This window comes from Panthera onca, chromosome B2, assembly GCF_046562875.1.
Source record: "Panthera onca isolate mPanOnc1 chromosome B2, mPanOnc1 haplotype 2, whole genome shotgun sequence".
Taxonomy (NCBI): Eukaryota; Metazoa; Chordata; class Mammalia; order Carnivora; family Felidae; genus Panthera; species Panthera onca.
Window position 1 is genome coordinate 124,750,647 of NC_138343.1, and position 26,929 is coordinate 124,777,575.

The window sequence follows — 26,929 nt, forward strand, 5'->3', positions numbered from 1 at the left end:
AATACTCCCCCCCTCCGGCCCCCCCTCCCCCCATCAGTCTATCCTGCCGCCCTGTTCCTGGTTTTCTGGACACCCCCGCTCCTGGCATAGAGAACCAATGTCACGTTCCTCCTGGGAGATCTCAGCTGTCGTCACGTTGTGGGCGCGTTCTTTCTTATGTTAAAAGAGAGAGATCCTGGCAGGAAATCAATGCCCAGGATCCGAGGTGGAGGTTGGGAATCATTGGCACCGAGTGGCGCGGAGGAACGGTGGCGCTCTTGGAAGTTCTGAGTCCGTATTCCTAGAAGCCTCGGGCGCCCCGCCACCTGCCGGGAGTCGGCCCCCTTCTCCGGCTCTCCTCTCTCGAGTTTCCTTCTCATAGGCTTGTCCCTGGGAGTGTGGGCGGCCCCTTTCCCGAGCGCTTAAACTCACCTCCCACCCCACCCTCCTCCACACCAGCCTTTCTCCTCGCCTCAGTCACTTCCTTCCCCAGCCTCTTCCTCCTCGGTGAGTTGAACACATTAGCCAGGTCCCGACCGACTCTGCACCGGCTTTTTCCGAGAAAAGATAAAGAGGCGGAGAGGTGAGTGGGTCTCCCGGGAAGGTGATGGGCAGTCATAAAGGATGGACGGGGGTGTCCGGTGGAGGCTAGGCAGACGGAGGATCGGGGGCTGCGGGTGGGGAGCCGGGACCGGGAGGGACCGAGGCGCGTGGAGGTTGTAACTGGAATTGGGCTGAGACCCGGCAGAGGGGGTATCGGGTGGGCGCGCCCCTACGCCCCCAGTTCTGCCGACTTCCGCATCGGCTCACGTGACATCGTGCCGGCCCGGGATGGGGGGGGGGGGGGGGGCGGGGAGAGAAACCGGTAGCCAGGTGAAGGCTTGCTCCGCGGTGCAGCGTGTCCTCTTTGCACTTGCCGGTGGCGCGGGAGGGCGATCTGCAGAGCGGGGCGGGGGAGGGCTGGGGGTGAGGGGACAGGCTCCCCCGAGGACTGCGGTGGCCCCGCGGCCGCGGACTCTGCGGCGGTGGGTGCGGTCCCATAGGCTCCAAATCGTGGGTGTGGAGGGTGGGGGTGGTGCGAGACCCTGGGGGCGCGGGGAGCCCCGAGCGGGGTCGACTGCCGTCACCCGGTTTGGGCGCTGGCTTTCTCGGCTCGCCGGGGCGCACCGGCCACCGGGGGAGCGCGGGGCGCGCGGCGCTGGCGCGGACTGGCGGAGACAAAGGCTTCCGGGACTCGGCCCTTCCCGCGGGGGCTGCCCCGGAGTCTGCGGTGCGGTCCGGGCCCCGACTCCCCCGCTCCCAGCCCTACACTGGTGCGGGTGGTGACCGTGTGATGGCCTGCAGGGGACTGGGGCTGGGGACCCCTTCCGGGCCAGCTCCCAAACTTGGAGCAGTGATGACCAAATATGGAGCGTGTGCGCGCCAGCGGGCTGGCAGGAAGGAACCCGAGTCCTCCTTTGACCCCCACCAGCTGCTAGTCTGGGACTGCGAAGGACCGCTGAAAGAAGTGGCCAGCCCCCAGCGTGCCGCTGTACCGCCGGCTGCCGATTCCCAGGCGTCCCCACCCCAGCAGGCTTTATTCCTCGAACGTGAGAAAATCTCCGTGTATTGCCTCTAAACTTAACAAACAAACAAGACAAAAACTGTGAGAAGGTCATTAAATATATTAAGTGTATATTTCAGCATGTGTGCCAACCCTCCGACGTTCCGCTTTCTTTGTGGTGCCCACGCACAATGCCTAATTAGATTCTGACACAGTTAGAGGGCCCGACTAGCATCTGCCACCGCCTTCCCTTGAGCTTGAGCCTCCCACTGAAAATCTTTCTTCCCCTTAGACTTGCTCTGCTGATGGCCTCTCCTCATTGTTCTTGATCTTGCCGCTTACCCCCAGTCCCAGGCTTCTATCCTTACAAAATGTCATGGGCTTTCCAATGTGTAACAACAATGAGTATCCTGCCCCCCGCCCCCACTTTGTCCCTGCTAAGAAAATACATACATACGTACGTACATACATACATACATACATCATGCCAAATTATGTATGTAGCAATAGTTCCTAATCCTGTTATTTTCCTACTGGTAGGGGTCTGGGCAGGGAGCCTTTCTTGCTTTGTAAGTGTTCTGTCTTAGTAAGTGCTCAGCATGCAATATTTCAAACACGACTCACTATTATATTTAGCACACTTTGCATACTAACCAGGAAGAAGAAGAAGAAGAAGAAGAAGAAGAAGAAGAAGAAGAAGAAGAAGAAGAAAAGAAAAAAAAAACCAGAATGATGTTGTAGAAACAGCATATGATTGTGGGACAACAGCATTTAAGTGAGCCAGTTTCATCATCCGTAAAATGGCGATAAATAATAAATACTTTGCAAAGTTTTCTTAGGATTACGTGATTTAACACAGATAAGGAGTTTCGTGTGTAATTAACTATATAAAAAAATGCTGGTTGCTTTCCTTTCTTTAAACGGAACCTGCATACATCTGCTTAATTTGAGGCAGGTATTCACATTAATAGTGGGATTTCCTCGTTGAGTCTCATTGTTAAAGGAGAGCTAGGTCTGAAGTGTGCTGCTGATTATGGGGGCGAGTGGGGGGGGGAGGGTAGTGTTAAAGAGATAAATGTTCCAAGTGGGAGGAAGCCAGAGAGTCAGAACTGGAGAGGATCATGATTCCCTTGGGCATTTGACTCCTTTTCCTGTCCAGTGAGGGCTAATTTCCTCAGTAGCCCTCACAGATCCATACTGCTGCCTCAATGCTACCAATAACAAGTGCAAGCTAATTGTTGGTGTTGCTTGTTAGGAAAATGTTCTCTTATATGGCTCCCCAATCCGCTCTTACATCTATGCATCCTGCCCACCCTATCACACACATGCATCAAGGGAGCTTTCATTTTAAAAAACAGGGGCAGGTCTCCTCTAGACTGACTTCATGGGTCAAGGGTCTTTAGTGTACAAGCCTGAAGAAGGCCTAGTGAACCAAGGTAGGTCTCTCCACTCCTGTTGGTCCCGGACTCCTCTCTGAGATGAATGATCCTCACCACAGGTCTCCATTGCCCTCAGGTGGTAGCGGGCACTGCCCAGGGAAGGATACGTCCCCTGCGTGTGACCCAGCGGCATCACCGCGCGAATCTAAGAGTATTAAAATTGCCCTGTTATTGATCTGCTTTCCCCACGAGTCCTCAGGCTCGGGGAAGGTGGAGAGTGTGTTCCTTTATCTTGGCACTCCAGCTTCTGGCTGAGGACCTGCCTCAAACGCGCTGTGCTTTTCCTCCTTTGCTTCTGTGCTTTTGCACACACTCTTCCCCATTCATAGAGCACCCTTTGTCGACGGTCTTCCCAGTTCATCTCTCTCCACTGACCTCTACAAAGTCCTCTGTGGCTTCCTCCTTTGTCCTCCCCTAATGGTTGGACTCACCACTCAAGGAATGCTATCACATTGCTATTTTCCAACCCACGTCTTTCTCTGTTCTGAACAGTGAGTTCCCTGAGGGCAGGTCCTGTGTCACTCGCCTTTGTAATTTTGGTGCAGGGCAGAGCACCATGAGGATGGGCTTAGAGTTAATAGTGGGTGCAAGGAAAATAGCTGCACTGTCCCCATTATCCTGTGTAGAATAGGAAGAGGGTCAGCCCAAAGGGAAAGATATAAAGAGGGGAAATGGAGGTAGTCTGGTGTCATGTACACCACACAAGTATTTTTAGGAAGAGAGACATGGTAAATTAATAATGACAAATGCAACATGAAAAAAAAAAAAAAAAGAAACGGCCCTTGGATTTGGCAAGATGTGGTTAATGGGATATAGAAATGGTAATAATATAGACTTACTTTCTTCCTCAGGCAACAATGAATGTGGATCACGAAGTCAACCTCCTAGTGGAGGAAATTCATCGTCTGGGTTCAAAAAGTAAGTATGAGGGGCGCCTGGGTGGCTCAGTTGGTGAAGCGTCCAACTCTTGATCTCAGCTCAGATCATGACCTCACGGTTCATGAGTTCAAGCCCCGCATCAGGCTCTGCGCTAATGGTGCAGAGCCTGCTTGGGATTTTGTCTTTCCTTCTCTCTGCCTCTCCCCTGCTTGTGCTCTCTCTCTCTCTCTCTCTCTCTCTCTCCCTCAAAGTAAAAATAAATAAAACTTTAAAAAAATTTAAAAAAGTAAGTATTATAACACAGACACAGTATCCTGAGTTCAACTCAGAGCAAGAAGGACCCAATGAAAGTGTCACCCAGGGCATCAGGACATAGTCATGGAAGCTCTGCCCTCAGCCATGGAGTGATTTCTGAAGACACAGAGCCTTGGGGATATTGTGATTCTTGATGTAAGGGATAGTTGAGTTATTTCATTATCCTTTGAATGCAAAGAAAATTGCTGTGCTTTTTAATCTGGCTGCATTGAAATCTGGTAATTAAATCATGGTCAAATTTTTTTGTGCCACACTATTAAAGTTCATCTGTTTTTGCTTTATCTTGCCACCATCTTATAAACTTCCAAATGACTACAGACTCAGATTGAAATTATATTAAATTGTCTTTATTTTCTCCCAATTCTTGAGTTTTGTACAGTCAAGTATTTTTATGTACATATAACCAAACTTTAGGTAATTAAAAAAAAATTTTTTTAATGTTTATTTATTTTTGACAGAGAGAGAGACAGACAGAGCATGAGTGGGGGAGGGGTAGAGAGAGAGGGAGACAAAGTGTCTGAAACAGGCTCCAGGCTCCGAGCTGTCAGCACAGAGCCTGACGCGGGGCTTGAACTCACGTACGGCAAGATCATGACCTGAGCTGAAGTCGGATGCTCAACCGACTGAGCCACCCAGGCGCCCCTAGGTAACTTTTTTAAAGTGAGCTTTTCCTTTAGCAGCATGTAACAGCTACCGTGAAATCAGTGCCATGTAAAATTGGTAGTTTTAGTGTCCTTTTCCAAGTTGTGATGAAAGTAACTATTACGTTTGTAGCTTTAAGTATTTGCACATCTCAGATAAGATATACAAGAGTTTGGGGGAACATTCTGAAAATTGTAAGAGCCATAGACATATTCAGCAACAACTAGGATAATGGAACTCTTAAGTTTTAAAATGACATCACGTAAGTGACCAACAGCTTTAAAAAGTACCTCATAGGCCTGTTTCATATTCTCTCTCACTCTCTGCCCCTCCCTGCTTGCACTCTCAAAAATAAATAAATATGCATTAAAATATTTTTAATAAAGGGGCGCCTGAGTGGCTCAGTCGGTTAAGCGGCCGACTTCGGCTCAGGTCATGATCTCATGGTTGGTGGGTTCGAGCCCCGCGTTGGGCTCTGTGCTGACAGCTCAGAGCCTGAAGCCTGTTTCGGATTCTGTGTCTCCCTGTCTCTGACCCTCCCACGTTCATGCTCTGTCTCTCTCTGTCTCAAAATAAATAAACGTTAAAAAATTAAAAAAATATATATTTTTAATAAAAATAAAATAAATAAATAAATGAAAAGTACCTCATAAGAGTTGTTTTGTCATCATAGCTTGACTCTTCTTATAGCTCTGTCTACTTTCGAATCACAGATCACCTGAAATAAGACATCCTTGGAATCCCATTGAGCCATTAGTATCAAATGTCCCCGGTAGTAGTTCTCTACTGCTGTGGTAACACTACCACAAACTTAGCGACGTAAAACAACACGTTCCATATCTTAACTGTAATGGAGGTTGGGTGTCCGTCTTAGTCTGTTTAGGCTGTTGTAACAAATTACCACAGACTGGGTGGCTCATAAACAGCAGAAGTTTAATTCTCCCATAGTTCTAGAGGCTGAAAGTCCGCCGTCAGAGTGCCAGACCAGTGAGGTGAGAGCCCTCCTCCACTTGTAGATTTGTTGTATCCTCACATGGTGAAAGGGGCTGGGATCTCTTTGCAGCCTCTCTTATAAAGGAAGTGATTCTTATGACTCACGACCCTCATGACTTGAGCACCTCCCAAAGGCCCCACCTACCAATATTATTACCTTTGGGGGGTAGGATCTGCATATGAATTTTAAGAGGACACCAACATTCAGACCATAGCAGATTCTGATAAGGGTCTCCTTGGGCTAAAATCAAGGTGTTGGCAAGAGTGTATTCCTTTCTGGAAGTTCTGGAGCATCTGTTTCCTAGTCTTTTTCTAGCTTCTAGGGTCAACCTGCATTCCTTGGTTCGTGTCCCCCTTTCTCCATCTTCAAAGCCGGCAACAGCTGGTTGTGCCCTCATATTACATCAGTCTGAGGTCCTTTTCTGCTTCTCCCTTCCATTCTTAAGGACACCTGTGACTACATTGGGCTCCCCCAGATAAGTCCAGGATAATCTCCCCATTTCAAGACCCTTCATTTCATCACATCTACAAATTTCCATTTGCCATATAAGGACACATGCGGTTTCTTGGGATTAGGACATGGAAGTCTTCGGGGAGCAATGTGGAGTGCTGACATTCAAATTCAGTGTGGTCCTAGAGAAGTAGATTATTGGAAGCTATAGTAATTGGGGCACTTAATAAAGCCTTGAATATCAGGCAAGACTTGAAGTACAGGGCAGGTCAGTAAAGGAGGAAACGAATGAGCTGAATTTGGGGTGTTTGCGGAGACCACTAGGGAGGTGTGGAGAACGTAACTTACTTGGTTCTCCAATCAAACAAATGCAGCATCTTTCCTAACCCCGTTTTTCTCCCACCCAGTTCAATACATCCACTTGATGGAAGTTTCCTGAGTCTTATTTTCCATAGTGATTTCTCTGCCTGTGTTCCTCATTTCTACCTTTCCAGTTTCTCCAGAGTTCTGTGAGGTCATGTTGCTCTTGGGAGTAGTACTATTGTTTAGATTGTTAACAATATTAAAGATGTGTTTCCAAAGATTTGTAGGATTTTCTTCTCTCTTAGATCTTTCTCCACGTTAGCCTAGGGTTTATTGGTCAGATTGAATTGCATTTAAAGTTCTAACCTTTACTCTAGAACAGTGTTATTATTCTACTAGGGCAAACTGAACCTGCACTTAAAATTAGCAACTTTCCAAACTAGGAGACCAAAGTGTAATTAATCATAATTTCTGTGAGGATGAAACATTTCGAACTTTGCCACTTCCCCGGGCCTCCTTGACTAACTTGTTCCTGGAAATAGATGACTTATTGAGTTGGAAGGCATCTATGGGGATATGTTATGGTTAACTATATAAATTGCGTCTGGGATAATTTTGACTAATGTAAATTATGATTCAGATTAATTATTTTTAGACTAATCTAAATGTGATGTACTAGGTGAAGTTGGAAATTGATGGATTTAGTTGTATCTATTTTTTTTTTTTAAATAAAGTCCTTTAAAGGACACCTGGAGGGTGCCTGGGTGGCTCAGTTAGTTGGTTAAGCAACCAAATTCGGCTCAGGTCATGATCTCACGTCTTGTGAGTTCAAGCCCCGCGTCGGGCTCTGTGCTGACAGCTCAGAGTCTGGAGCATCTTCAGATTCTGTCTTTCTCTTTCTCTCTCTGCCCCTCCCCTGTTCACACTCTGTCTCTCAAAAATAAATAAACATTTAAAAAAATTAAAAAAAGAAAAAGGACACCTGGGTGGCTCAGTCGGTTAAGTATCTGACTTCGGTTCAGGTCATGATCTCATGGTTCATGAGTTTGAGCCCCGCTCTGATCAGGCTCTGTGCTGACAGCTCACAGCCTGGAGCCTGCTTCAGATTCTGTGTCTCCCTCTCTCTCTGCCCCTCCCCCACTTGTGCTCTGTCTCTCAAAAATAAATGTTAAAGAAAAAATAAAAAAATAGAATAAAATAAAGTGTTTTTATTTTTCATCCAGTAGAAAAAAAATAAGTGGATAAAGATTATCTGGAGATTTAAATTCTTTCATTCAGCAAATATTTCTTGAGAGCTGCCTTTTGTGCTCAAGTACGGGACATGTGGAAATAAATAAAATTCCATCTCAGCCCCTGTGGGCCTCTGTAAGCAGTGGGAAGACGGGCAGATCAACTGGACGCTTGTATTGGGAAGTGGTTAAGAGCATGAGCTCTGGAGTCAGACTCTTTAGGAATGAATCCCAGCTCCCTTACCACTTACTGTGTGACCTTGGGCACATTGCTAAACATTTTTGTGCCTTGGTTTCCTTATTTGGATAATAATACTCTATTTCAATGATTCAAAGACACTTTTCCCCCCATACTATTTTTTTTTAAGTTTGTTTATTTATTTATTTATTTATTTATTTATTTATTTATTTATTGAGAAAGAGAGAGAGAGAGAGAGAGAGAGAGAGCACACACATATGCTCTCAGGGGAGGGACAGAGAAAGAGGGAGACAGAGAGAATCTCAAGCAGGCTCCACACGGTCAGTGCAGAGCCTGACATGGGGCTCAAACTCACTAACCATGAGATCATGACCTGAGCCAAAGTCAAGAGTCGGACACTTAACTGACTGAGCCATCCAGGTGCACCCTCCTCCCCTCACTTAAAAATCTCCAAAAATAAGGATGCATCTTATTATACATGGTGTGTTATGGTTAAATTGGCAGTTTATTTTTAAGAGAAAAAGACAGAACACGAGCCAGAGAGGGGCAGAAAGAGGAGACACAGAATCCAAAGCAGGCTCCAGGCTCCGCACTGTCAGCACAGAGCCTGATGTGGGGATCAAACTCAAAAACTGTGAGATCATGACCTGAGCCAAAGTCGGACGGACGCTCAACCTACTGAGCCACCCAGGCGCCCTTGGCAGTTTAATTAGAACATAAAATAATGGTGTTTCTTGCAACCAATTGTGCCTTACCTTTCATAAAATGAGGATGAAGTGAGTTTTAATTGCTGAGTTAAAATGCACTGAACATTTAAGTGAGTTAAAATGCACTGAATAGTTCTAGGAACACAGCAAGTACTCAATACACATTAGCTGTTACTATAATTGATGGTGAGTGCTTTGATACATACTTAATTTTATAAGAAGAGTTATTAGCTCAACTGAGGGAATCACAGAGGACTTCTCAGAAAAGGTGACGTTTGAGCCCATTCTGGAAGAAAAAGAATTTAGCTAGAGGAAGGGGTCTGGGATGCTGGGCAGATGGCTCAACATGGGCAAAACTGCTAGGGCACAATCTCTCATGTCACCCTGGGTAACAGCAAGTCATTGATTTTGACTGGATCAAAAGGTGCAGAGAATGATATGGCAGAAGACGAGGGGAGAGGGAGAGCAAGGGCCAGAGAGTGAAGGGTCTTACCTGCCATGCCACGGGCATCACTATTTGAAGGTGGTAGGGAGCCATTGGGAGGTTAAAGTAGAAGAGTATCATCAACAAGGGGTACCTGGCTGGCTTAGTCAGTGGAGCCTGTGACTCTTGATCTTGGGGTCATGAGTTTGAGCCCCATATTGAGGGTAGGGTTTACTTAAAAAAAAAAAAATTAATCGGATTGGCATCTTAAAGGTTTCTTTCACATTTTTTATTCTGCACCAATATGGAGGACGTACTGGGGACAGAAATGGAGAAAGGGAGGCTGGTGAGGAGTCTTGCAGTTAGTCATCCACATGAGACAACTCCAGGCTGAACCAAGAAATTAATTGTCAATGGAGAGGAGATGAGAGCAACAGAAGATACAAAGGAAGGGGCGCCTGGGTGGCTCAGTCGGTTAAGCGTCCGACTTCGGCTCAGGTCATGATCTCACGGTTCGTGGGTTCAAGCCCCACGTCGGGCTCTGTGCTGACAGCTCAGAGCCTGGAGCCTGTTTCAGATTCTGTGTCTCCTTCTCTCTGTGACCCTCCCCTGTTCATGCTCTGTCTCTCTCTGTCTCAAAAATAAATAAACGTTAAAAAAAAAATTAAAAAAAAAAAAAAAGAAGATACGAAGGAAATGGAATCACTTGTGAGATTGAAGAGTGAGTGGGCAGAGCTCCAAGACTACACCCAGGTTTCTGCCTTTGGTGCCTTTCAAAAATTTAACCTGAATTGAGAATTTACCATATGTTGAGCTCTCCATAAAAGCCTTTACGTCTAGGGGTGCCTGGGTGGCTCAGTCGGTTAAGTGTCTGACTTCAGCTCAGGTCACGAGCTCACAGTTCATGAGTTCAAGCCCCGCGTCGGGCTCTGTGCTGACAGCCTGGAGCCTGCTTCTGATTCTGTGTCTTCCTCTTTCTCTGTCCTTCCGCCATTCACACTCTCTCTTTCTCTCTCAAAAATAACTAAACATTAAAAAACAAGAAAGAAAGCCTTTATGCCTAATCTATCTTTTCATCTTTGCAACAATCCGTGAGGGGTACTTTGACCTTCATTGTATAGATGAGGGAAGTGCAGCTCAGAGAGCTTGGAGGCCCTATTCAAGGTTACCCAGCAGCTCCTGTTATTTCTGTGACCAGTAAAAGGTTCTTATTGCGAACAAAGGGTCCTGCCGCTGGAAGTTGAAAAGTCAAAATTTATTTTTTTTTTTTAATGTTTTATTTATTCTTGAGAGAGAGAGAGGGAGACAGAGGATGAGTGAGGGAGGGGCAGAGAGAGAGCGGGACACAGAATCCGAAGCAGGCTCCAGGCTCTGAGCTGTCAGCACAGAGCCCGATGCGGGGCTCGAACCCACAAGCAGTGAGGTCATGACCTGAGGCGAAGTCGGACACTCAACCGACTGAGCCACCCAGGCACCCCATTTGCACTCCTTTTAAAGGTCAGGGCCAGTGCTGCCTCCTCCATAAAGTCTTCCCCTCCCGTTCTAGCCCAGAGTCATGTTGCCTTTCTCCAAACTGCAGGGGGTTAGTCTTGGCTCCTTACTGGACATCCAATCACATACTGCTTTGCACTGTCGCTTTACTTACTATGTGGATATTTCTTATTTCCTTGTGGGAACTAAAGCCATTTCTTCGAAAGCTAGAAAGTGACTCCACACTTCTGTCTACTTGCCTCCAGTGCCCAGCACTGATTGGTTCTTAACCAAAGATCCACCTTTCGTTTACCTTATTTTCTTAAAAAAGACTTAATTTTTTAAAGCAGTTTTAGACTACAATAAAACTGAGAGGAAGGTACAGAGATTTCCTGTATACCTGTTCTCCCCACACATGTATGGCTCCCCCATTATCAGCATCCCCCACCAGAATTGTGCATTTGTTACAGTTGATCATCTACATTAGCACATTAACACATCATCAACCACAGTCCGTAATTTATGATTCACTCTTGGTGGTGTACATTCTGTGGGTTTGGATAAATGTATAATGACATGTATCCATCAGTATAGTATTTTACGGAATGTATTCACTGCTCTCGAAATCCTCTGTGCGCTGCCTGTTTGTCTCCCCCGCCCAACTCCTGAAGCCCACTGATCTTTTTATTTAATTTTATCTTTTTCCTTTGTTTTGCCTTTTCCAGAATGTCCTGTAGTTGGAATCATACAGCATGTAGCCTTTTCAGATTGCCTTCTCTTAGTAATATTATATTTTATTTCGAGATAGAGAGCAGAGCAAGCATGGGTTGGGGAGGGGCAGTGGATGAGAGAGAGAGAGAGAGAGGGAGGGAGGGAGGGAGAGAGAGACAGAGACAGAGACAGAGAGACAGAGAGAGAGAATATTAAGCAAACTCCATGCCCAGCTGGGACCCCATGGGTCCTCATGGGACCTCATGACCTGAGCTGAAATTAAGGGTCAGATGCTTAACCGACTGAGCCACCCAGGTGCCCTGGTGCCTGGGATTTCTTCTTCTTCTTCTTCTTTTTTTTTTTTTTTTAATGTTTACTTTTGAGAGAGACAGACAGACGGACACAGAGAGAGAGAGAGACAGAGGATGAGCAGGGGAGGGTCAGAGAGAAAGGGAGACACAGAATCTGAAGCAGGCTCCAGGCTCTGAGCTGTCAGCACAGAGCCTGACGTGGGGCTCGAAGTCACAAACCGTGGGATCATGACCTGAGACGAAGTCGGATGCCCAACCGACTGAGCCACCCAGGCTTCCCAAGGGATTTCTTCATTTTTAAGGTCACCAGTTCCCTCCTGAGTGTGTTTAGAGCACACTTAAGAGAAACACTGCTCCTGACCTAAAGGTTCTCCAATATTTGTTATTTTTATTGATTCAGCAATGCCACAATTAAAAAATCAAAATACAGAGGGAATTGGTCCACAGTAGTAACACTGTGACACATTGACTTTTTGTAAATGGGTCTTCGTTGTCCAGATGACATGAAGGCTAGGAGGTGTATAACACAGTGTACGTATTCCGCCACTTTTTGGATCTGGCAAGAGATCACGTCTGATTTGAGCATGAGCTGTTAAATTGTAATCTTGGCGAATACAGTTAGATGTTTTTTTTAAAGATTAGGTAAATCTGCCATTTATGGGGGCAAGAAATAGACTTTGCATTGACTAACACTGTATTCTCTCAAATTAGATGCTGATGGGAAGTTAAGCGTGAAATTTGGGGTCCTCTTCCAAGACGACAAGTGTGCCAATCTCTTTGAAGCATTGGTTGGAACTCTCAAGGCTGCCAAACGAAGGAAGGTTGTTACGTACCCAGGAGAGCTACTCTTGCAAGGTGTTCATGATGATGTGGACATTGTATTGCTGCAAGATTAATGTGGTTTGCATATCTTTGTTTATTGTTATTTTTTGTTTCTGGTAAACTGGAATATTAGGTCAAAGGACACCCGTGAGCATACTTGATGTATTTTTTATAGAACTTTGAAAACAAAAGGAGACTCTTATTTTAAGTCTGCCCTTTTTTATACCTTGAGAAGAATTTATGTATTACACTGTAGAATAAACAAAACCTATCATTTTTCTCAGGAATCTGGTTGGAAAATGGGGGCTCTGAGGCTTTTCTGGTGGGGGTGCAAGGTGTTTCATAAATCATTCTTAGATAATTTCTACAAATATTTGACATTCCATAAAAGCAAGAGGCAGAACTAAAGATCAGCTCCCACAATGAATATTGTACTGTTTATGTAATAAAAACATATAACAATGTTAAAATTGTTGTATTGCCTTATTTAAGATTTATGTGCCTCTCAAAATCAAGTTTTTGCATCAAGATTAGGTAACTGCAACAGAAGTTATCATAATTGGAAGAAAAAGTTTCTTGAAACTACAGAATTTTACAAGAGTGTTGTGTGGGGTGCCTGGGTGGCCCAGTCATTTAAGCGTCCGACTTCGGCTTAGGTCATGATCTCACAGTTTATTGAGCTGTGCTGACAGCTCGGAGCCTGGAGCCTGCTTCAGATTCTGTGTCTCCCTCTCTCTCTGTCCTTTCCCTGCTTATGTTCTCTCTCTCTCTCTCTCTCTCTCTCTCTCTCTCTGTCTCTCTCTCAAAAATAAATAAATAAACATTAAAAAAGAAAAGTAGGGTTGTGTTATGATTGGGCCCTATAAAAAATATTGACTGATGTCTATTATGTGCTTACCACTGAGGGGCTGTGCCAAAAGAAATGTAACCTAAAACTTCACTTCCTAATTGGATGAGTTAGATTCACATGACACAATGTAGAAATGTCTATAATTGTGTATTATGGCCTATGGTACAGAATCGAAAACGATACAGAATCTCAAGGAGGGCAAATCCATGAAAACCATGATGGTTGGGAAAGGTATCCTAGAAGAGTGAGAGAATTCGCATGATTGGAGCTGATTATCCAGCAGGGAAGAAGCTGGGAGGGGCGACCCTGATGTCTCAGGTGAGGTAAGACAGGGACACGAATAAGCAAGGCTCGCTCTTGTGACAGGTCGGATGTCAGGTCGACTGGAATGCTAGGGAGAGAGGGGATTCAGACTGGATACACAAGGTCGAATCTGGGAAGCCAGGGAGAGGAGTCTGAACACAAACTGGAGCAGAGAAATTGCATGTTGAAAGCGATGTTGGGGCACCTGGGTGGCTCAGTCGGTTAAGCATCTGACTTCAGCTCAGGTCATGACCTTGCGGTTCGTGAGTTTGAGCCCCGCGTCAGGCTCTGTGCTGACAGCTTGGAGCCTGCTTTGGATTCTGTCTCCTTCTTTCTCTGCCCCTCCCCTGCTCACGCTCTGTCCCTCTCTCTCAAAAATAAATAAACTTAAGACAAATTAAAAAAAAAAAAAAAAGAAAGAAAGTGATGTTTTGTGAAGGTAGCCGTGGCGCTGGTAACTAGGGAGGGTTGTAGACAGCAAAGATGCAACCAGAGAAGCCAGCTAAAACGCTGCTCAGGAATCCGCGGGGACAGTGATAATGGAAAAGCAGAGGGAGGATGGACTGACTCCAAGCACATTTTTAAAGTTGAAACTCATCAATACCCTGTCAATTACGACAAGACCCCGATTCAAACTAGATTAAACAACAGCAGTATTCACTGGCACTTCGTAGTCCTCGCTAACATTTACAGCGCATTTGCTATGCTGATCCTCCTACAACTCTGTGAGTAGGTATGTGTTACCTCCCATTTTTATAGATGATGCAAGAGATGCACAGAGAAGTTAAACAGCTTGTCCAAGTGCACCGAGCCAGAAATGGGCAAGTCAGAATCATCTGGCGCTAGTCCGGGGATGGGATGGACTTAAGGAGCGACTGGCTGCAGGGGGTCAAACAGCGTCAAAACTCTCTGGCTTTCCATATTGGTACTGATGCCTCTTTGCTTCAATCTCATTCTCTTTCTACTTTAAACAGCCTTCCTGCGTGCAGCCAGGAAGATGCCTGCTGGTAGTTGCCAATTCGCATACTCCTAGATTAGCAACCCTAGTGGAAGGAGAATCTGTTTTACCTAATTATGAATTCTAGGAGAGGAACCCTGGCCCCACCTGCAGCACGAGCCTACCCCTTTGACCGGTAACAAAGGAACGCCAGAGGAATCAGGTACGGTGAATTGACAGGCCTAGGTCACATGCTTGTTTCCAAGGGAGGATAGGGTAGGTATTGTGCTTTACAGCCTCACCTCAAAGAGCAGAGGGGTAGTTCCCCACCTCCCCCCAAAAAACTGGATGCTGGGTATATGGGAACAGCATAAGTTTCCTATGTAAGAGTCCTTTTGAAGGATGAATCCTTAGAACAGTGTGGCAGAAAATAAAAGATAAAGGAGAGGACATGGTTGAAAGCCACACCAGATGTGGGGTCAGTGACTGAGAATAAATTTAACAGAGATAGAATTAGATGGAGCAGGAGGGTGGTTTTCGAGTTTCATTTGGGCCTGGTGAACTTGAGGTGCTTAGAGTGGAAAAGTGTAGAGAGCAGGTGAGGATTTGGTTCTGGAACCAGGTGAATGTTCAAGAATATAGACAGGCTTGAGAATTAAGGTTCAAGACTGATTTCATCTCAATTTTGATGTGGGCAGATAACCATAATTCTGCCTTTATTATTATCATTAAGTTGACATTTTTATTATCGGGCACTTAGAAAACACAAAAGACCCACGGTGCCTGGGTGGCCCAGTCTGTTAAGCATCTGACTTCTTGATTTCGGCTCAGGTCATGATCTCAGTCACGGTTCATGAGTTTGAGCCCCATGTAACAGCACTGAGCCTGCTAGGATTCTCCCTCTCCTTCTTTCTCTGCCCCTCCCCACCCTCAAAATAAGTAAATAAACATTAAAAAAACACAAAAAAGCATATAAGCTATAGGCTAAGAAATTGAAGCAACCTTTGGAGGAAAGCAGCCTGGGAAACTCCTATATGAAGTGCTTTTTGGAGAGGAGGTTGACCTCATGTAATCAGACTTCCTTAAAAAATCTGCAAAAGTAAGTTGAAATAGTTACTCAATCTCTCACTTTGTTTAGTGTCTTCGTGGTCACTATTAAGCGACGTTTTAAAATTTCAAGCCCTAATGATTTAGAATTTGGTAAGTTTCCCAGAAAAGACATATCCACATGATTGTTTATTTTGAGAAAACTGACAGCATTAACCTTCTTATCTACTACTGACATTTGTGATACAGTTTTACATAGTTTCCTTCAGATTCGAGAGAGTCAATTCCTTTGTAATGACTTCATTTTTGGATAGTTCTTATTTGGATCACGGTCTTAAACATTCAAAATCATAAATTTGTGTTCTTTTGAGCCAGATTTATAGTGAAAATCATCTTTCTCGACCATAAATTACATTCCAGGTAATCATCTCAGTAATGAGTGCCATTGGCTATAGGTGGGTGGGAGTTAGAAATTATGAACAGTTGTACACAAACAATTCCTCATGCAAAAAAAAAAAAATGTATAGTGTCTACTTTTCCCAAGTCACTGTGCTAAGCATTAGGGGATATTAAAGCAAGGCAAAATAAGAATAAATAAAATTTGATTCCAGTCTTCAAAGAGAAACAAACGATTTGTACAATGTATATTAAATATAGTGGAAGCTTTGGGTAGGTGATCTAGGAGACAGATAACACAAATGATGAATTGTTCCCAGGGGAAACTGGGATGAAGTGAAATTTGTCTTAAAGCAGCAGAACGATCGAGAAGCACTTTTCTGGTGCAATGGTTTCAAATGAAGAGAAAGGCAAGTGGCTTAAGGTAAGGAAGGAAAGGAATACTGTGAGCTGAGGCTGGAAAAAAGGTTGGGGCATGATTTTGAACTCTTTAGAAGAAACAGTTCTAAGAGTATGTATTAATAATGGTGAATTATAAAGAACTGTTAAAGAAAACTTCTATAAAATAATGTGGTAAGTGCTACTGATTATGAAGTGACTTTAAGTTGTAAGTTCCATAATAGTGCTATTTTGTATATTGTGATTATATAAGGCAATCTATAATTGTAGCTTATCATCTTTATAGAGAATGACCTTTAATTGAAAATTTGACTACATTGACCACTTTTGCACGCTCAAATTCCCTTAAGAAATCCAAGCACCCCCTGTGTCTTGGAGACATGGCTTAAAAATAAGTTACAGAACTATTGACTTGAGGAATTTGTCGTAATTGAACACCAACATCCCAGATTTCCCAGGTGTCTGGGCTACTTCCTATGGTTCCAGACAAGGAGAGAAAGAGCTATGGACTGATAGACAAAATACAAACATGTGTGATGTCAAGGGAATAAGCCTGCTTTTCTGTGTGGCATGTGGTACTGGCCTTATTAATTTATAGCCTCATACATCTAGAAAAAGTCAAGAGAGAGGCATGCACCTTTAACTTATTTATCGTCAAATAGTCTTGGAGTTTCCTCTTTCTTAACAAAGGATGTAAATAACTCTTCGAAGAAAACTCACTCCTCAAAAGCCTTTCAAGATGAGAAATCAAAAATGACCGTATTTTTCTAGAAGACAATTCCATATGACAACCCCATTTCTTTCCTTCTTTCTTTCTTTCTTTCTTTCTTTCTTTCTTTCTTTCTTTCTTTCTTTCTTTCGCGAGAGAGAGCAGGCGAGCAGGGGAGGGGCAGAGAGAGGGGGAGGCAGAAGATCTGAAGCAGGCTCTACGCTGACAGCAGAGAGCCAGATGAGGGGCTCGAACTCACAAACTGTAAGATCATGACCCGAGCTGAAGTCAGACGAGTAACTGAGCCACCAAAGCACCCCTCAGCAAAAGGTTTCTTTATTTTTTTTGTTTGTTTTTATAGTTCTCCTTTTACGTTTCAGTGAGAATTTGTGAGAATTTAGTGTTTTAGTGAGACATTTTTGGTTAGAAGGAATGGGGACAAACTTAGCTAGTTAACAGGGATTAACTATCAGGATGTATACAAGGCAATTAGGAAGATAAAGTTACTCACTGAAATCCGAAGACAGTGCAATGTGCCCACAGGCAGGGGCTTCTGGAGACGAGGGACTCCTAATCAGACAGCGTCAGAAGAGCTTCTGTAGTTTTTCAACATCTTGGTGCTCCAGAGATTGTGAGTCAGTAGATCTGGAGGGGCCTCGGCGTTTCCAGGAGGGAAATATCCCAGCATGTCCCAGACTGATTCGGATGGGCAGCTCTAGGGAAGAACCCCTCCTCCCTGCATTCCAGCATCGCTGTTAATACCGCTCAGCTGTGTTCGTGGAGCCACTTTCTAGTTGCTTCTCCTCCCGCTTCCAATTAGCTTCCTCATCCTCTGTCTTTTCTGTAATTCATAGCTTCTACGTAAGTTTTCCTTTGCTCCCTCATGGCTTGGATTTATTAGTGTCAGTTCTTGCTGCTACTGTCCCATGCGCTGTATGTCTGTAGGTGTAAATTAAATGCTTAATAGGACGATGCTGACTTGCTCGGTTTGCCCTTAGATGTCAGAACGGCTTGTGCCAGGCCACCCACTAGGTCAATGGCAAGCTTAGAAAACTACCTGGTCAGCTTCACTTCCCCGGGCCAATCAGGTTTGACTAGGAGGACAGGTGGGCGGGGCATAGAACTCAGTGCTGCTGTTTGTAACAAGGTCTGTGAGTTGAGCTGCCTGAGATGTGCCTGCGGATCTGGCAGGTAATGTGATCGCATTCTAAGGATTTCCTCAGGTTCTCTATGATTTATGATAGACTATAAAGACATTAGCTTTCAATTTGGAGGATATGCCACCCCCCCCCCCCTTTTAAACATAAAAAATAAAAAATATTTCCTTGGGGCTCCTGGGTGGCTCAGTCAGTTAAGCAACCGACTTCTGCTCAGGTTGTGATCTCAAGGGTTGTGAGTTTGAGCCCCGCGTTGGGCTCTGTGCTGAGAGTGCAGAGTCTGCTTCGTGTTCTCTCTCTACCTCTCCCTGTCCCTCCCCTGCTCTCTCTCTCTCTCTCAAAAATAAATGAATAAACTTAAAAAAAAAACTTTCCTCGACATATTAGATGTACTTTTAGAGTCCATGATTAAGAGATATATAACACAAAACATACAAAATACAGAAAGCTACTATGACTTCAACAAAAGTTTTAAGAGTTTGTATGTTTTTTTAATGTTTATTTAATTTTGAGAGAGAGAGAGAGAGAGAGAGAGAGAGAACATGAGTGGGGGAGGGGCAGAGAGGGAGATACAGAATCCGAAGCAGGCTCCATGCTCTGAGCTGTCAGCACAGAGCCTGCCACAGGGCTTGAACCCATGAACTTCGACATCATGACCTAAGCCGAAATCAGTCGCTTAACCAACTGAACCACCCAGGCGCCCCTGTTTTGTTTTTGTTTTTGTTTTTTAATATATGTTTATTTTTGAGAAAGAGAGCACAAGAGGGGGAGGACAGAGAGAGGGAAACAGAAGATCCTTGAAGTGAGCTCTGTGCTGACAGCAGGGAGCCCGATGTGGGAATCAGGCTCATGAACTCAAGATCACGGCCTGAGCTGATGTCAGTCGCCTAACCGACTGAGCCACCCAGGGATCCCAAGAGTTTCTATATCATTAATCGTGAGAGTAATGCTTGCTCTTTAAAGATAATAGTACATTTATTATGTATACAAGGCATATCATTTATCTACAGAAAATGCCTGGTGCCGGTATCATTTCTTGGGCTCCTTGAACTAACTCTGTGGCGTCTTAGGAGTGCTCAGCCCACAGGTTAGAAATGACTTCGTGGCACAATAAGCTCACATCCTGTAGCAGGAAAGCCTGCGTTTGAACCTCACGGTTTACTACTCACTAGCTTCCTTTCTCAGGATCAGTGGTGGTTCTACATTTCCTCTCCTTGAATCTGGGCAGGCTTGTGACGACTTCAGCAAGTAGAATGCGGTGAAAGCAATGCTAGTGATTTGAGGAAGTAATGCTAGGTCACAAATGGCCAAAGAGCAATGACCTGACACTTGTAATGCAATGTTCAGAGGGAAAGCAGGGCTTTAGAGATGCTTTTGATCAAACAAATCAGTGATACCCCTAAGATCCTGTGTTGTTTCTTTCTGTTTCTCTGTTCTGCCTTTTGTGATAGCAGTTTCATTGATTTCATTCTAAGTCTTTCCTTCTGGTCAAAAAGTAGGTGCCAACAATTCCTGGGGTGACATGGGCCTTTGGGGAGAGAGAGAGAGAAAGAGAGAGCGAGTGACGATGGGGCTCCAAATGTGTAAAAGTAGAATCAGTAGACTGTAGCTTCCAGTGATGTTGTGAAGTCGGGTGGCATGCGAATTCCTCAACACTTTTACGTGCCTTTCTTTATTGCGGAAAGTGGAAACTTTTATGATCTTTGTATTTCTAGTGTTCTAAAGTTTTGCTGGTATGGATAATCGTTTTAGCTTTTATTTTGGGCATCGGACTGACACTTTCCATCTGGACACTTAGGTTTTTTTAGTGTGAGGAAGTTTTCTTGTGTTATTTCTTTGATCATTTCTTTCCCTTCATTTCTTCTGTTTTGTTTTGTTTCTTTCTAGAACTGTTTTTAGTTGAATGGTGGGCACTACTGAATTGATACTCTGATTTTCTAATGATTTCCTCCAATTTTTTGTCTCTTTCCAATCTCCTTTCTAGGAGATTTATTTTGCTTTATTGTTTAAAATTAATAGTTACAATTATATTTTGATATTTTAATGTCCAATTCTTTTATTAAAGGATAGCATTCTGTTCCTGTTTCATGTCTCATCTCTCTGAGGATATTAATTATGGTTTCATCAATGTTTTCTTCTACTTTCTGTATTGTGTCTTTTAACTGGAAGTTTTGGGTTTTTTCCCTCTTTGTGTGTATCTGTTTTTTTGTGTACTTTTGCTGGAGTATTCCTTCAGACATCCTAGAAATCTTTGGCTCTCTATTAATATTTAATAGTCAATCACTAAAAAAATTATAGGAGGTTTTGGGATGGTGAGCAGTTTTTGCTAATATGTACTAGTGAGCTTTGCTATGTGCCACTCAGATGGTAAGCAAGCTTTTCATTGTAAAAATCCCAAACATCAACATTGTAGGGTTCTCCCCACCCGAAGCCATTTAGTTTCTTCTGAGAAGGATTCAGCTATTTTCTGCCTGGATGGATCCCATAGGTGCTAGCATTCTGGAAGCAGAGTAAGGGCACAGGCTGAGGGTCCTACTCTTCAACCAGCAAACTTTATTTACTCCTCTGTTTTCAGCTTTGCTCTCTGCCATACCTGGGGTTCTCTGTTATAGAGATACTTCCTCTCAATTTTTCCAGAGACCTTGGACCCTGTACAGTGGGGAGGAGGGATAGATTTTTGGGTTCATGGAGAAGGTCTACCAGCTCAGTATGTAGATGATTGATCACTCTCCCTAATTTCAGTCACACATTTCATTTCGGCTTTAAGGGTTCCCTGGAAGAACCATGTTCAGGACTTCTCTGGGGCTCTGTGGGGGTGGCTTGGCTCAACTCCTGCTAGTATCCCTCCCTCTCCATAGGTGCTTAGGTGGCATCTTTCTCAAGTCTGTTATCATTCTTCCATCCGCTTTCCAATCTCTAGAGATTATTAATGTCACTCATCAACTATTGTATCCCCTCACATTCTCTTTGTCTTTGTGACTTTGTGACTTTTTTCACTTATTTGCTACAGTTTAAGAACAGGTTTCTCAAGTGTGTAAAAAAAAATTCCACTTGGCCCTCAGATGTGTAAAAAAAAAACAACAAAAAAGAACAGATTCAGGAGAAAGAGTTTTACCATATTTAGCTGGAATATCTCCCCCTTTTTCTTATTCCTAAACTGTTGTCTCTAATCGTTTTGCTCTAAGACTCCCAGATCTAAAAGTGTAGGAACCCCAGAGTTCATTTTTAGCTCTACTTTGTCATCAGCTGTGTTGGAGGTCACTGTCATGCCAATTTTCCAGCCTATAATACATCTGTAGGCCTCTTAAGGCAAGCTTTGCTTGATTATTGCTGCATCTGAATCCTTCAACCTCCAGAACACTCAGGCAGGGATGATCAGGAAAGCAGGTGTGGGGTACCAGGGAAATCTCAGAAAGAACTCGTCCTTGGAAGATGTGGGATTTAGGAGACTGGGAATACAATCGAGGCTTATCACATTTTATTTCATGCGAGTGTATTCTAAGAAACAGACGAGGAAGTGTAAGAAGCAAAGGAGAAGAAATAGCACATCATATCCAGAAATGGTAGATCTTACAAAATTAAAAAATGGGAATAGAAAACATAAGATAATTATTTAAGGACTGATTACAGAATGTATTGGGCATCTCTTTATCTAATTGTCAAGCCATTCAATAACAATTATCTGTCTCATTAAATAAGTGCCAAATTAACTTTGTGGAATGCACTATTTGATTAGAATAGTAAACAGTCTGCAGAGATATTCAATATTTATTGTTTGTTGATATTGTAATCAGCAGAGAAAAAGCTTGCTGACAGCTGTCTGCAGAGAGGCAAAGGGTATTAGCAACAAGAGACCATGATAAAGGTGAGGTATTTTGGAGCTGGACTCAACCACAGAGTTCAGGACTCTACCATTGCAGCCAGGAGGCATTCAGCCAATCAAAGAGCTAGATCCTTGGCTTGGAGTGGTGGGCAAGTCTAAGACTTTGTCTCTTCTCATCTGTAAAATTGGAGAAACAATAATAATAATATACCTCTTAGGATTATTGTGAGAATTCAATGTTTAAAATACAATAATTGCTCAATAAGTGTTGTTGCTATTAGTTGCTGTTGGGTTGTCATTGTTATCATTATTTGTCTCATGCTGTACTGAAGTAAACTGAGGGCTCCTGGGTGGCACCTGACTTCGGTTCCAGTCATGATATCATGGTTCATGGTTCGAGCCCCGTGTCAGGCTCTGTGCCAACAGCTCAGAGATTCTGTGTTTCCCCCTCTCTCTGTCCCTCCCCTGCTCGCACTCTGTCTCTCTCCCTCTCTCAAAAATAAATAAACATTTTAAAAAATTGAAAGAAAGAAAGAAAGTAACCTGAACATCAAGGTTGACTGAACGCAAGCAGAGGAAGTGGTCAAGGTCAAGGTCTCACTGCATCAGACTTCAAGAGGAGGAAACAAGGCTTACTGAAAGTCACAGGACTAAATCCAGAGAGTAATTTACAAACAATTGTTTTTCTTTTGGTAGGTTCTTGTTTAAAGGCCAAATCTCTACCTCCCATCACGTATCACACCTTTGTCCATCCTATGGAGTCTTTCTTTTTGTTCACTGATGAATCTCCAGTACCTAGAACAGTGCTGGCACATAACAGGTGCTTAATACATAGTTGTTGAATAAATGGGTGAATGAAAGTCTGGATGATGAATTTAGTAGAATTTAGAAATTATTCAGAATTTGGTTGTTGTTCTGAGCATCAGGAGAATTCTCATGTATCATGGTCACTTTCAGCTTAAAATAATAGGAAAGAATATGGGTTGGCAGCTATATTCTTTGATTTGGCAGTGTGCTATAGTTTTTTTTTTTTTTTAATCAGCATTTTGGCAGCTTTTATTATACAGTGTTTGGATGATAAACGAGTACTTTCTTACAGAAAGGTAACACATGGCTCTTGCATTTTATGAAATAACAAACCCTTCATTTCATTGCTGGATTTTTAGAATATGTTTCATAATCAGAGGGGAAAAAATGAGACTTTGCAAGGCTGATACAAAATTGAGAAATTATGGGATAAATCCAGAACAATCTAATCTTAGGTTTGTGGTCATTTGGGAAGTAGAGCCCTTATATACACAGGAGCTTGTGATGTTGGGGGAGGGGGGTGGGGGGGATGGGGACAGAATAGCAGCCATCTTCTCAGAGGGTTGTGGCCTATTGAGGTTTCCACTATAAACACGCCTGGCTGAAGAGGCTGTTGTTGAGTAAAACATTCCTAAGGTGACTAAAGAACAAGAGTAAGGAATGGTAGATTTGGATAAAAGTTTGGAGAACATTTATTTTGGAGTAACAATAAGTTTGGAAGTTTGGAGAGACCTCAACTTCTGGATTGAGAGAGAAGGAATGACGAAGGTCAGAGCAGACAGTAGAATAAGAAAGGGGGGGCTTATGCAGTGGATGTGGGGCAGAGATACCAACAGAGGAGGAACAGGGCAGCATGTGGCCTAAAGGAACAGTTGTTTGTATATTCTAGATTAGGACTGTGATTTTCAAAATGGGGTCCATCTCAGGGTCATCTTGAGGAGCCTCAAACTGGTCTAAATATGCCAGGTATTTCTTTGATGATTAGGAGTGAGTGACTTTCATTTTACCTAGAGCTAAGAGATGCTTCCTAGAAACCTGCTAAGAAAGCTAAGAGTTGCTGGAACCAGAAAAGACCCTGAATAGCCAAAGCAATCTTGAAAAAGAAAACCAAAGCAGGAGGCATCACAATTCTGGCCTTCAGGCTGACAAGACTTCATTAAGACAGTATGGTACTGGCACAAAAACAGACACTCAGATCAGTGGAACAGAATAGAGAACTCAGAAATGGACCCACAAACATATGGCCAACTAATCTTTGACAAAGCAGGAAAGAACATCCAATGGAATAAAGACAGTCTCTTCAGCAAGTGGTGCTGGGAAAACTGGACAGAGACATACAGAAGAATAAACCTGGACCACTTTCTTACACCATACACAAAAATAAACTCAAAATGGATGAAAGACCTAAATGTAAGACAGGAAGCTATCAAAATCCTTGAGGAGAAAGCAGGCAAAAACCTCTTTGACTTTGGCCGCAGCAACCTCTTACTCAACACATCTCAGGAGGCAAGGGAAACAAAAGCAAATATGAACTATTGGGACCTCATCAAAATAAAAAGCTTCTGCACACCGAAGGAAACAATCAACAAAACTAAAAGGCAACCAACGGAATGGGAGAAGATATTTGCAAACGACATATCAGATAAAGATTAGTATGCAAAATCTATAAAGAACTTATCAAACTCAACACCCCAAAACCAAATAATCCAATGAAGAAATGGGCAAAAGACATGAATAGACACTTCTCCAAAGAAGATATCCAGATGGCCAACCGACACATGAAAATGCTCAACATTACTCATCCTCAGGGAAATACAAATCAAAACCACAATGAGATACCACCTCACACCTGCCAGAATGGCTAACATTAACAACTCAGGCAACAACAGATATTGACAAGGATGCGGAGAAAGAGGATCTCGTTTGCACTGCTGGTGGGAATGCAAGCTGGTGCAGCCACTCTGGACAACAGTATGGAGGTTCCTCAAAAAATTAAGAATAGAACTACCCTACGACCCAGCAATTGCACTACTAGGTATTTAACCGAGGGGTACAGGTGTGCTGTTTCAAAGGGCCACATGCCCCCCAATGTTTATAGCAGCATGATCCACAATAGCGTAAGTATGGAAAGAGCCCAAATGTCCATCGATGGATCGACGGATGAATGGATATAGAAAAAACAGGGAGGGGAACAAAACATAAGAAACTCTGAAATATGGAGAACAAGCACAGAATTACTGGAGGAGTTGTGGGGGGGGGGGGGGATGGGCTAAATGGGTAAGGGGCATTAAGGAATCTACCCCTGAAACCATTGTTGAACTACATGCTAACTAACTTGGATGTAAATTTAAAAAATAAAATAAAAAATAAATTAATTAAATGAAATGAAAAAAAAGAAGAAACTAAGAGTCGCTGAACTTAGGGTAAGCTGAACGTAATGCATATGAAGGTTGACAAAGAACCTGACTCAGTAGCCTGCCGACAAGTCTGGTTGGTTTCCAGTCCTGCACTTGCTGTAGAGTTCGTATCGCACACGCACATAGTGATGGACAGAATTCCCACACTTATTTGAAGGGGTATTTTGTTTAATGGTGTATCATCAGTGCTTTATTGCATTTATCATGATTTCCAGTGGCTACCATTCTGGCTAATTAATGACAAACTGTGAATTTAGCTTCATTATGATAAATTTGCTTGTTGCTTATGTTAAAACATTTCTTTGATTTGTTTTCTGTTTGGTTTGGTTATGTTAAAATAAAAAACAAATGGAGACCGGCCTTGAAAATTCCCTGAGCAGATGAAAACCAGTTTAGTCCTACCAGCAAAGCTTAATTTAGCTTATTTTGCAAGACTAACTTGACCTGGGTCAGTTCTTGCTTACGCCTCTGGAAATCACACACAAAACGTAAACCGTTCTTCAGAATTTATATGAGGTAACCACTAGCCAACTCCCTATCATTTAAGGAAATCCTAATGTTATTTTAATTCTGATTCTAGTATTATAATTAATCACTGTGAAGAATAAACAGTCATTGCTTTTGTTATGCCCAGAATTCGTGATCCCCAAATACCACCAGGGAGCCGAGTCCAATGTAAAAGCAAAAGAGCCTTTATTCGAGCTAGCTCGAGCTCAATCCCCTACCTGCACCGACGCAGTGGTGAGATACCAGGGAGAGAGAGCGAGTTTCCAAAGCCCAAAGGTTTTATTGGGGCCTAGGGGCAGTTGGTGAGGTAATAGCTATGGCCTCAGCCGATTGGCTGGGGAAGGGTCCGAGTTCTGTTGGGCAGGTGGGGGAGGGGGTTGCTCAAGGGGAGCACCAACTCCTCTAAGGGCAGTTGGTGAGGTAATGGCTGTGGCCTCAGCCGATTGGCTGGGGAAGGGTCCGAGTTCTGTTAGGCAGGTGGGGGAGGGGGTGGCTCAAGGGGAGGAGGTGTGGTCAAGGTGAAGGACACAGAACAAGATGGAGTCGGCCGGCGTAGGCCCGCCCTTTCAGCTTTCTCATTATATTAGCTATTTTATAGTAGTATATTCTGAGCCTCATTCCAGGTTTTGGTTTGAATGCTCTCTGTTTGCAAACTGTCTTTTGAAAGTATTTTTTTTTAATTTTTTTAACGTTTATTTATTTTTGGGAAACAGAGAGACAGAGTGCAAGCAGGGGAGGGGCAGAGAGAGGGAGACACAGAATCTGAAGCAGGCTCCAAGCTCTGAGCTGTCAGCACAGAGCCCGATTCGGGGCTCGAACACGAAGCATGGGATCATGACCTGAGCGCAAGTTGGACGCTCAACCGACTGAGTCACCCAAGCGCCCCGCAAATGGTCTTTTTGATGAATGCACAATAAACTTTTAGTAATTACTACTTTGGTGATTTATTTGGCTTACTTCTTTATGAACTTTTGACAAGTCGAACATTTGCAAGTGGTGACACATCTTTGAGGCAATGGTATTTGTGGCTTACTATTTTCCCTAAAACTAGGCTTTGACCTATGGATAATCTATTGCTAGAGAAGATGCGTCCATAAAACCTACAACATATGCTGTTAGAGCAATTGTCTGTTTTTATCACTTATTTTTTTCCCCTGGTA

General features: G+C 43.6%; 1 protein-coding gene across 2 annotated transcripts; it reads left to right on the forward strand.

Annotated features, from left to right (window-relative positions):
• The first annotated feature begins 219 nt into the window (after positions 1-219).
• ABRACL (ABRA C-terminal like) lies at positions 220-12,887 on the forward strand. Of its 2 annotated transcripts, none has more exons than XM_060616791.3 (3): positions 220-486; positions 3,813-3,879; positions 12,307-12,887. In XM_060616791.3, exons 2-3 carry the CDS (start codon positions 3,819-3,821, stop codon positions 12,489-12,491), a joined length of 246 nt encoding a protein of 81 aa, XP_060472774.1. In that variant the 5' UTR covers positions 220-486; positions 3,813-3,818; the 3' UTR covers positions 12,492-12,887. The 2 variants fall into 2 exon arrangements, with proteins under 2 accessions (XP_060472774.1, XP_060472773.1); XM_060616790.3 differs by having other exon boundaries at positions 240-562.
• Positions 12,888-26,929: the final 14,042 nt, after the last annotated feature.

Bases quoted from the DNA above. Each gene is read 5' to 3' on its own strand.
- ABRACL (XM_060616791.3), top strand. From the start codon at position 3,819: ATGAATGTGGATCACGAAGTCAACCTCCTAGTGGAGGAAATTCATCGT. The intron at 3,880-12,306 runs GTAAGTATGAGG...CTCTCAAATTAG, and splicing joins TCATCGTCTGGGTTCAAAAA to ATGCTGATGGGAAGTTAAGC.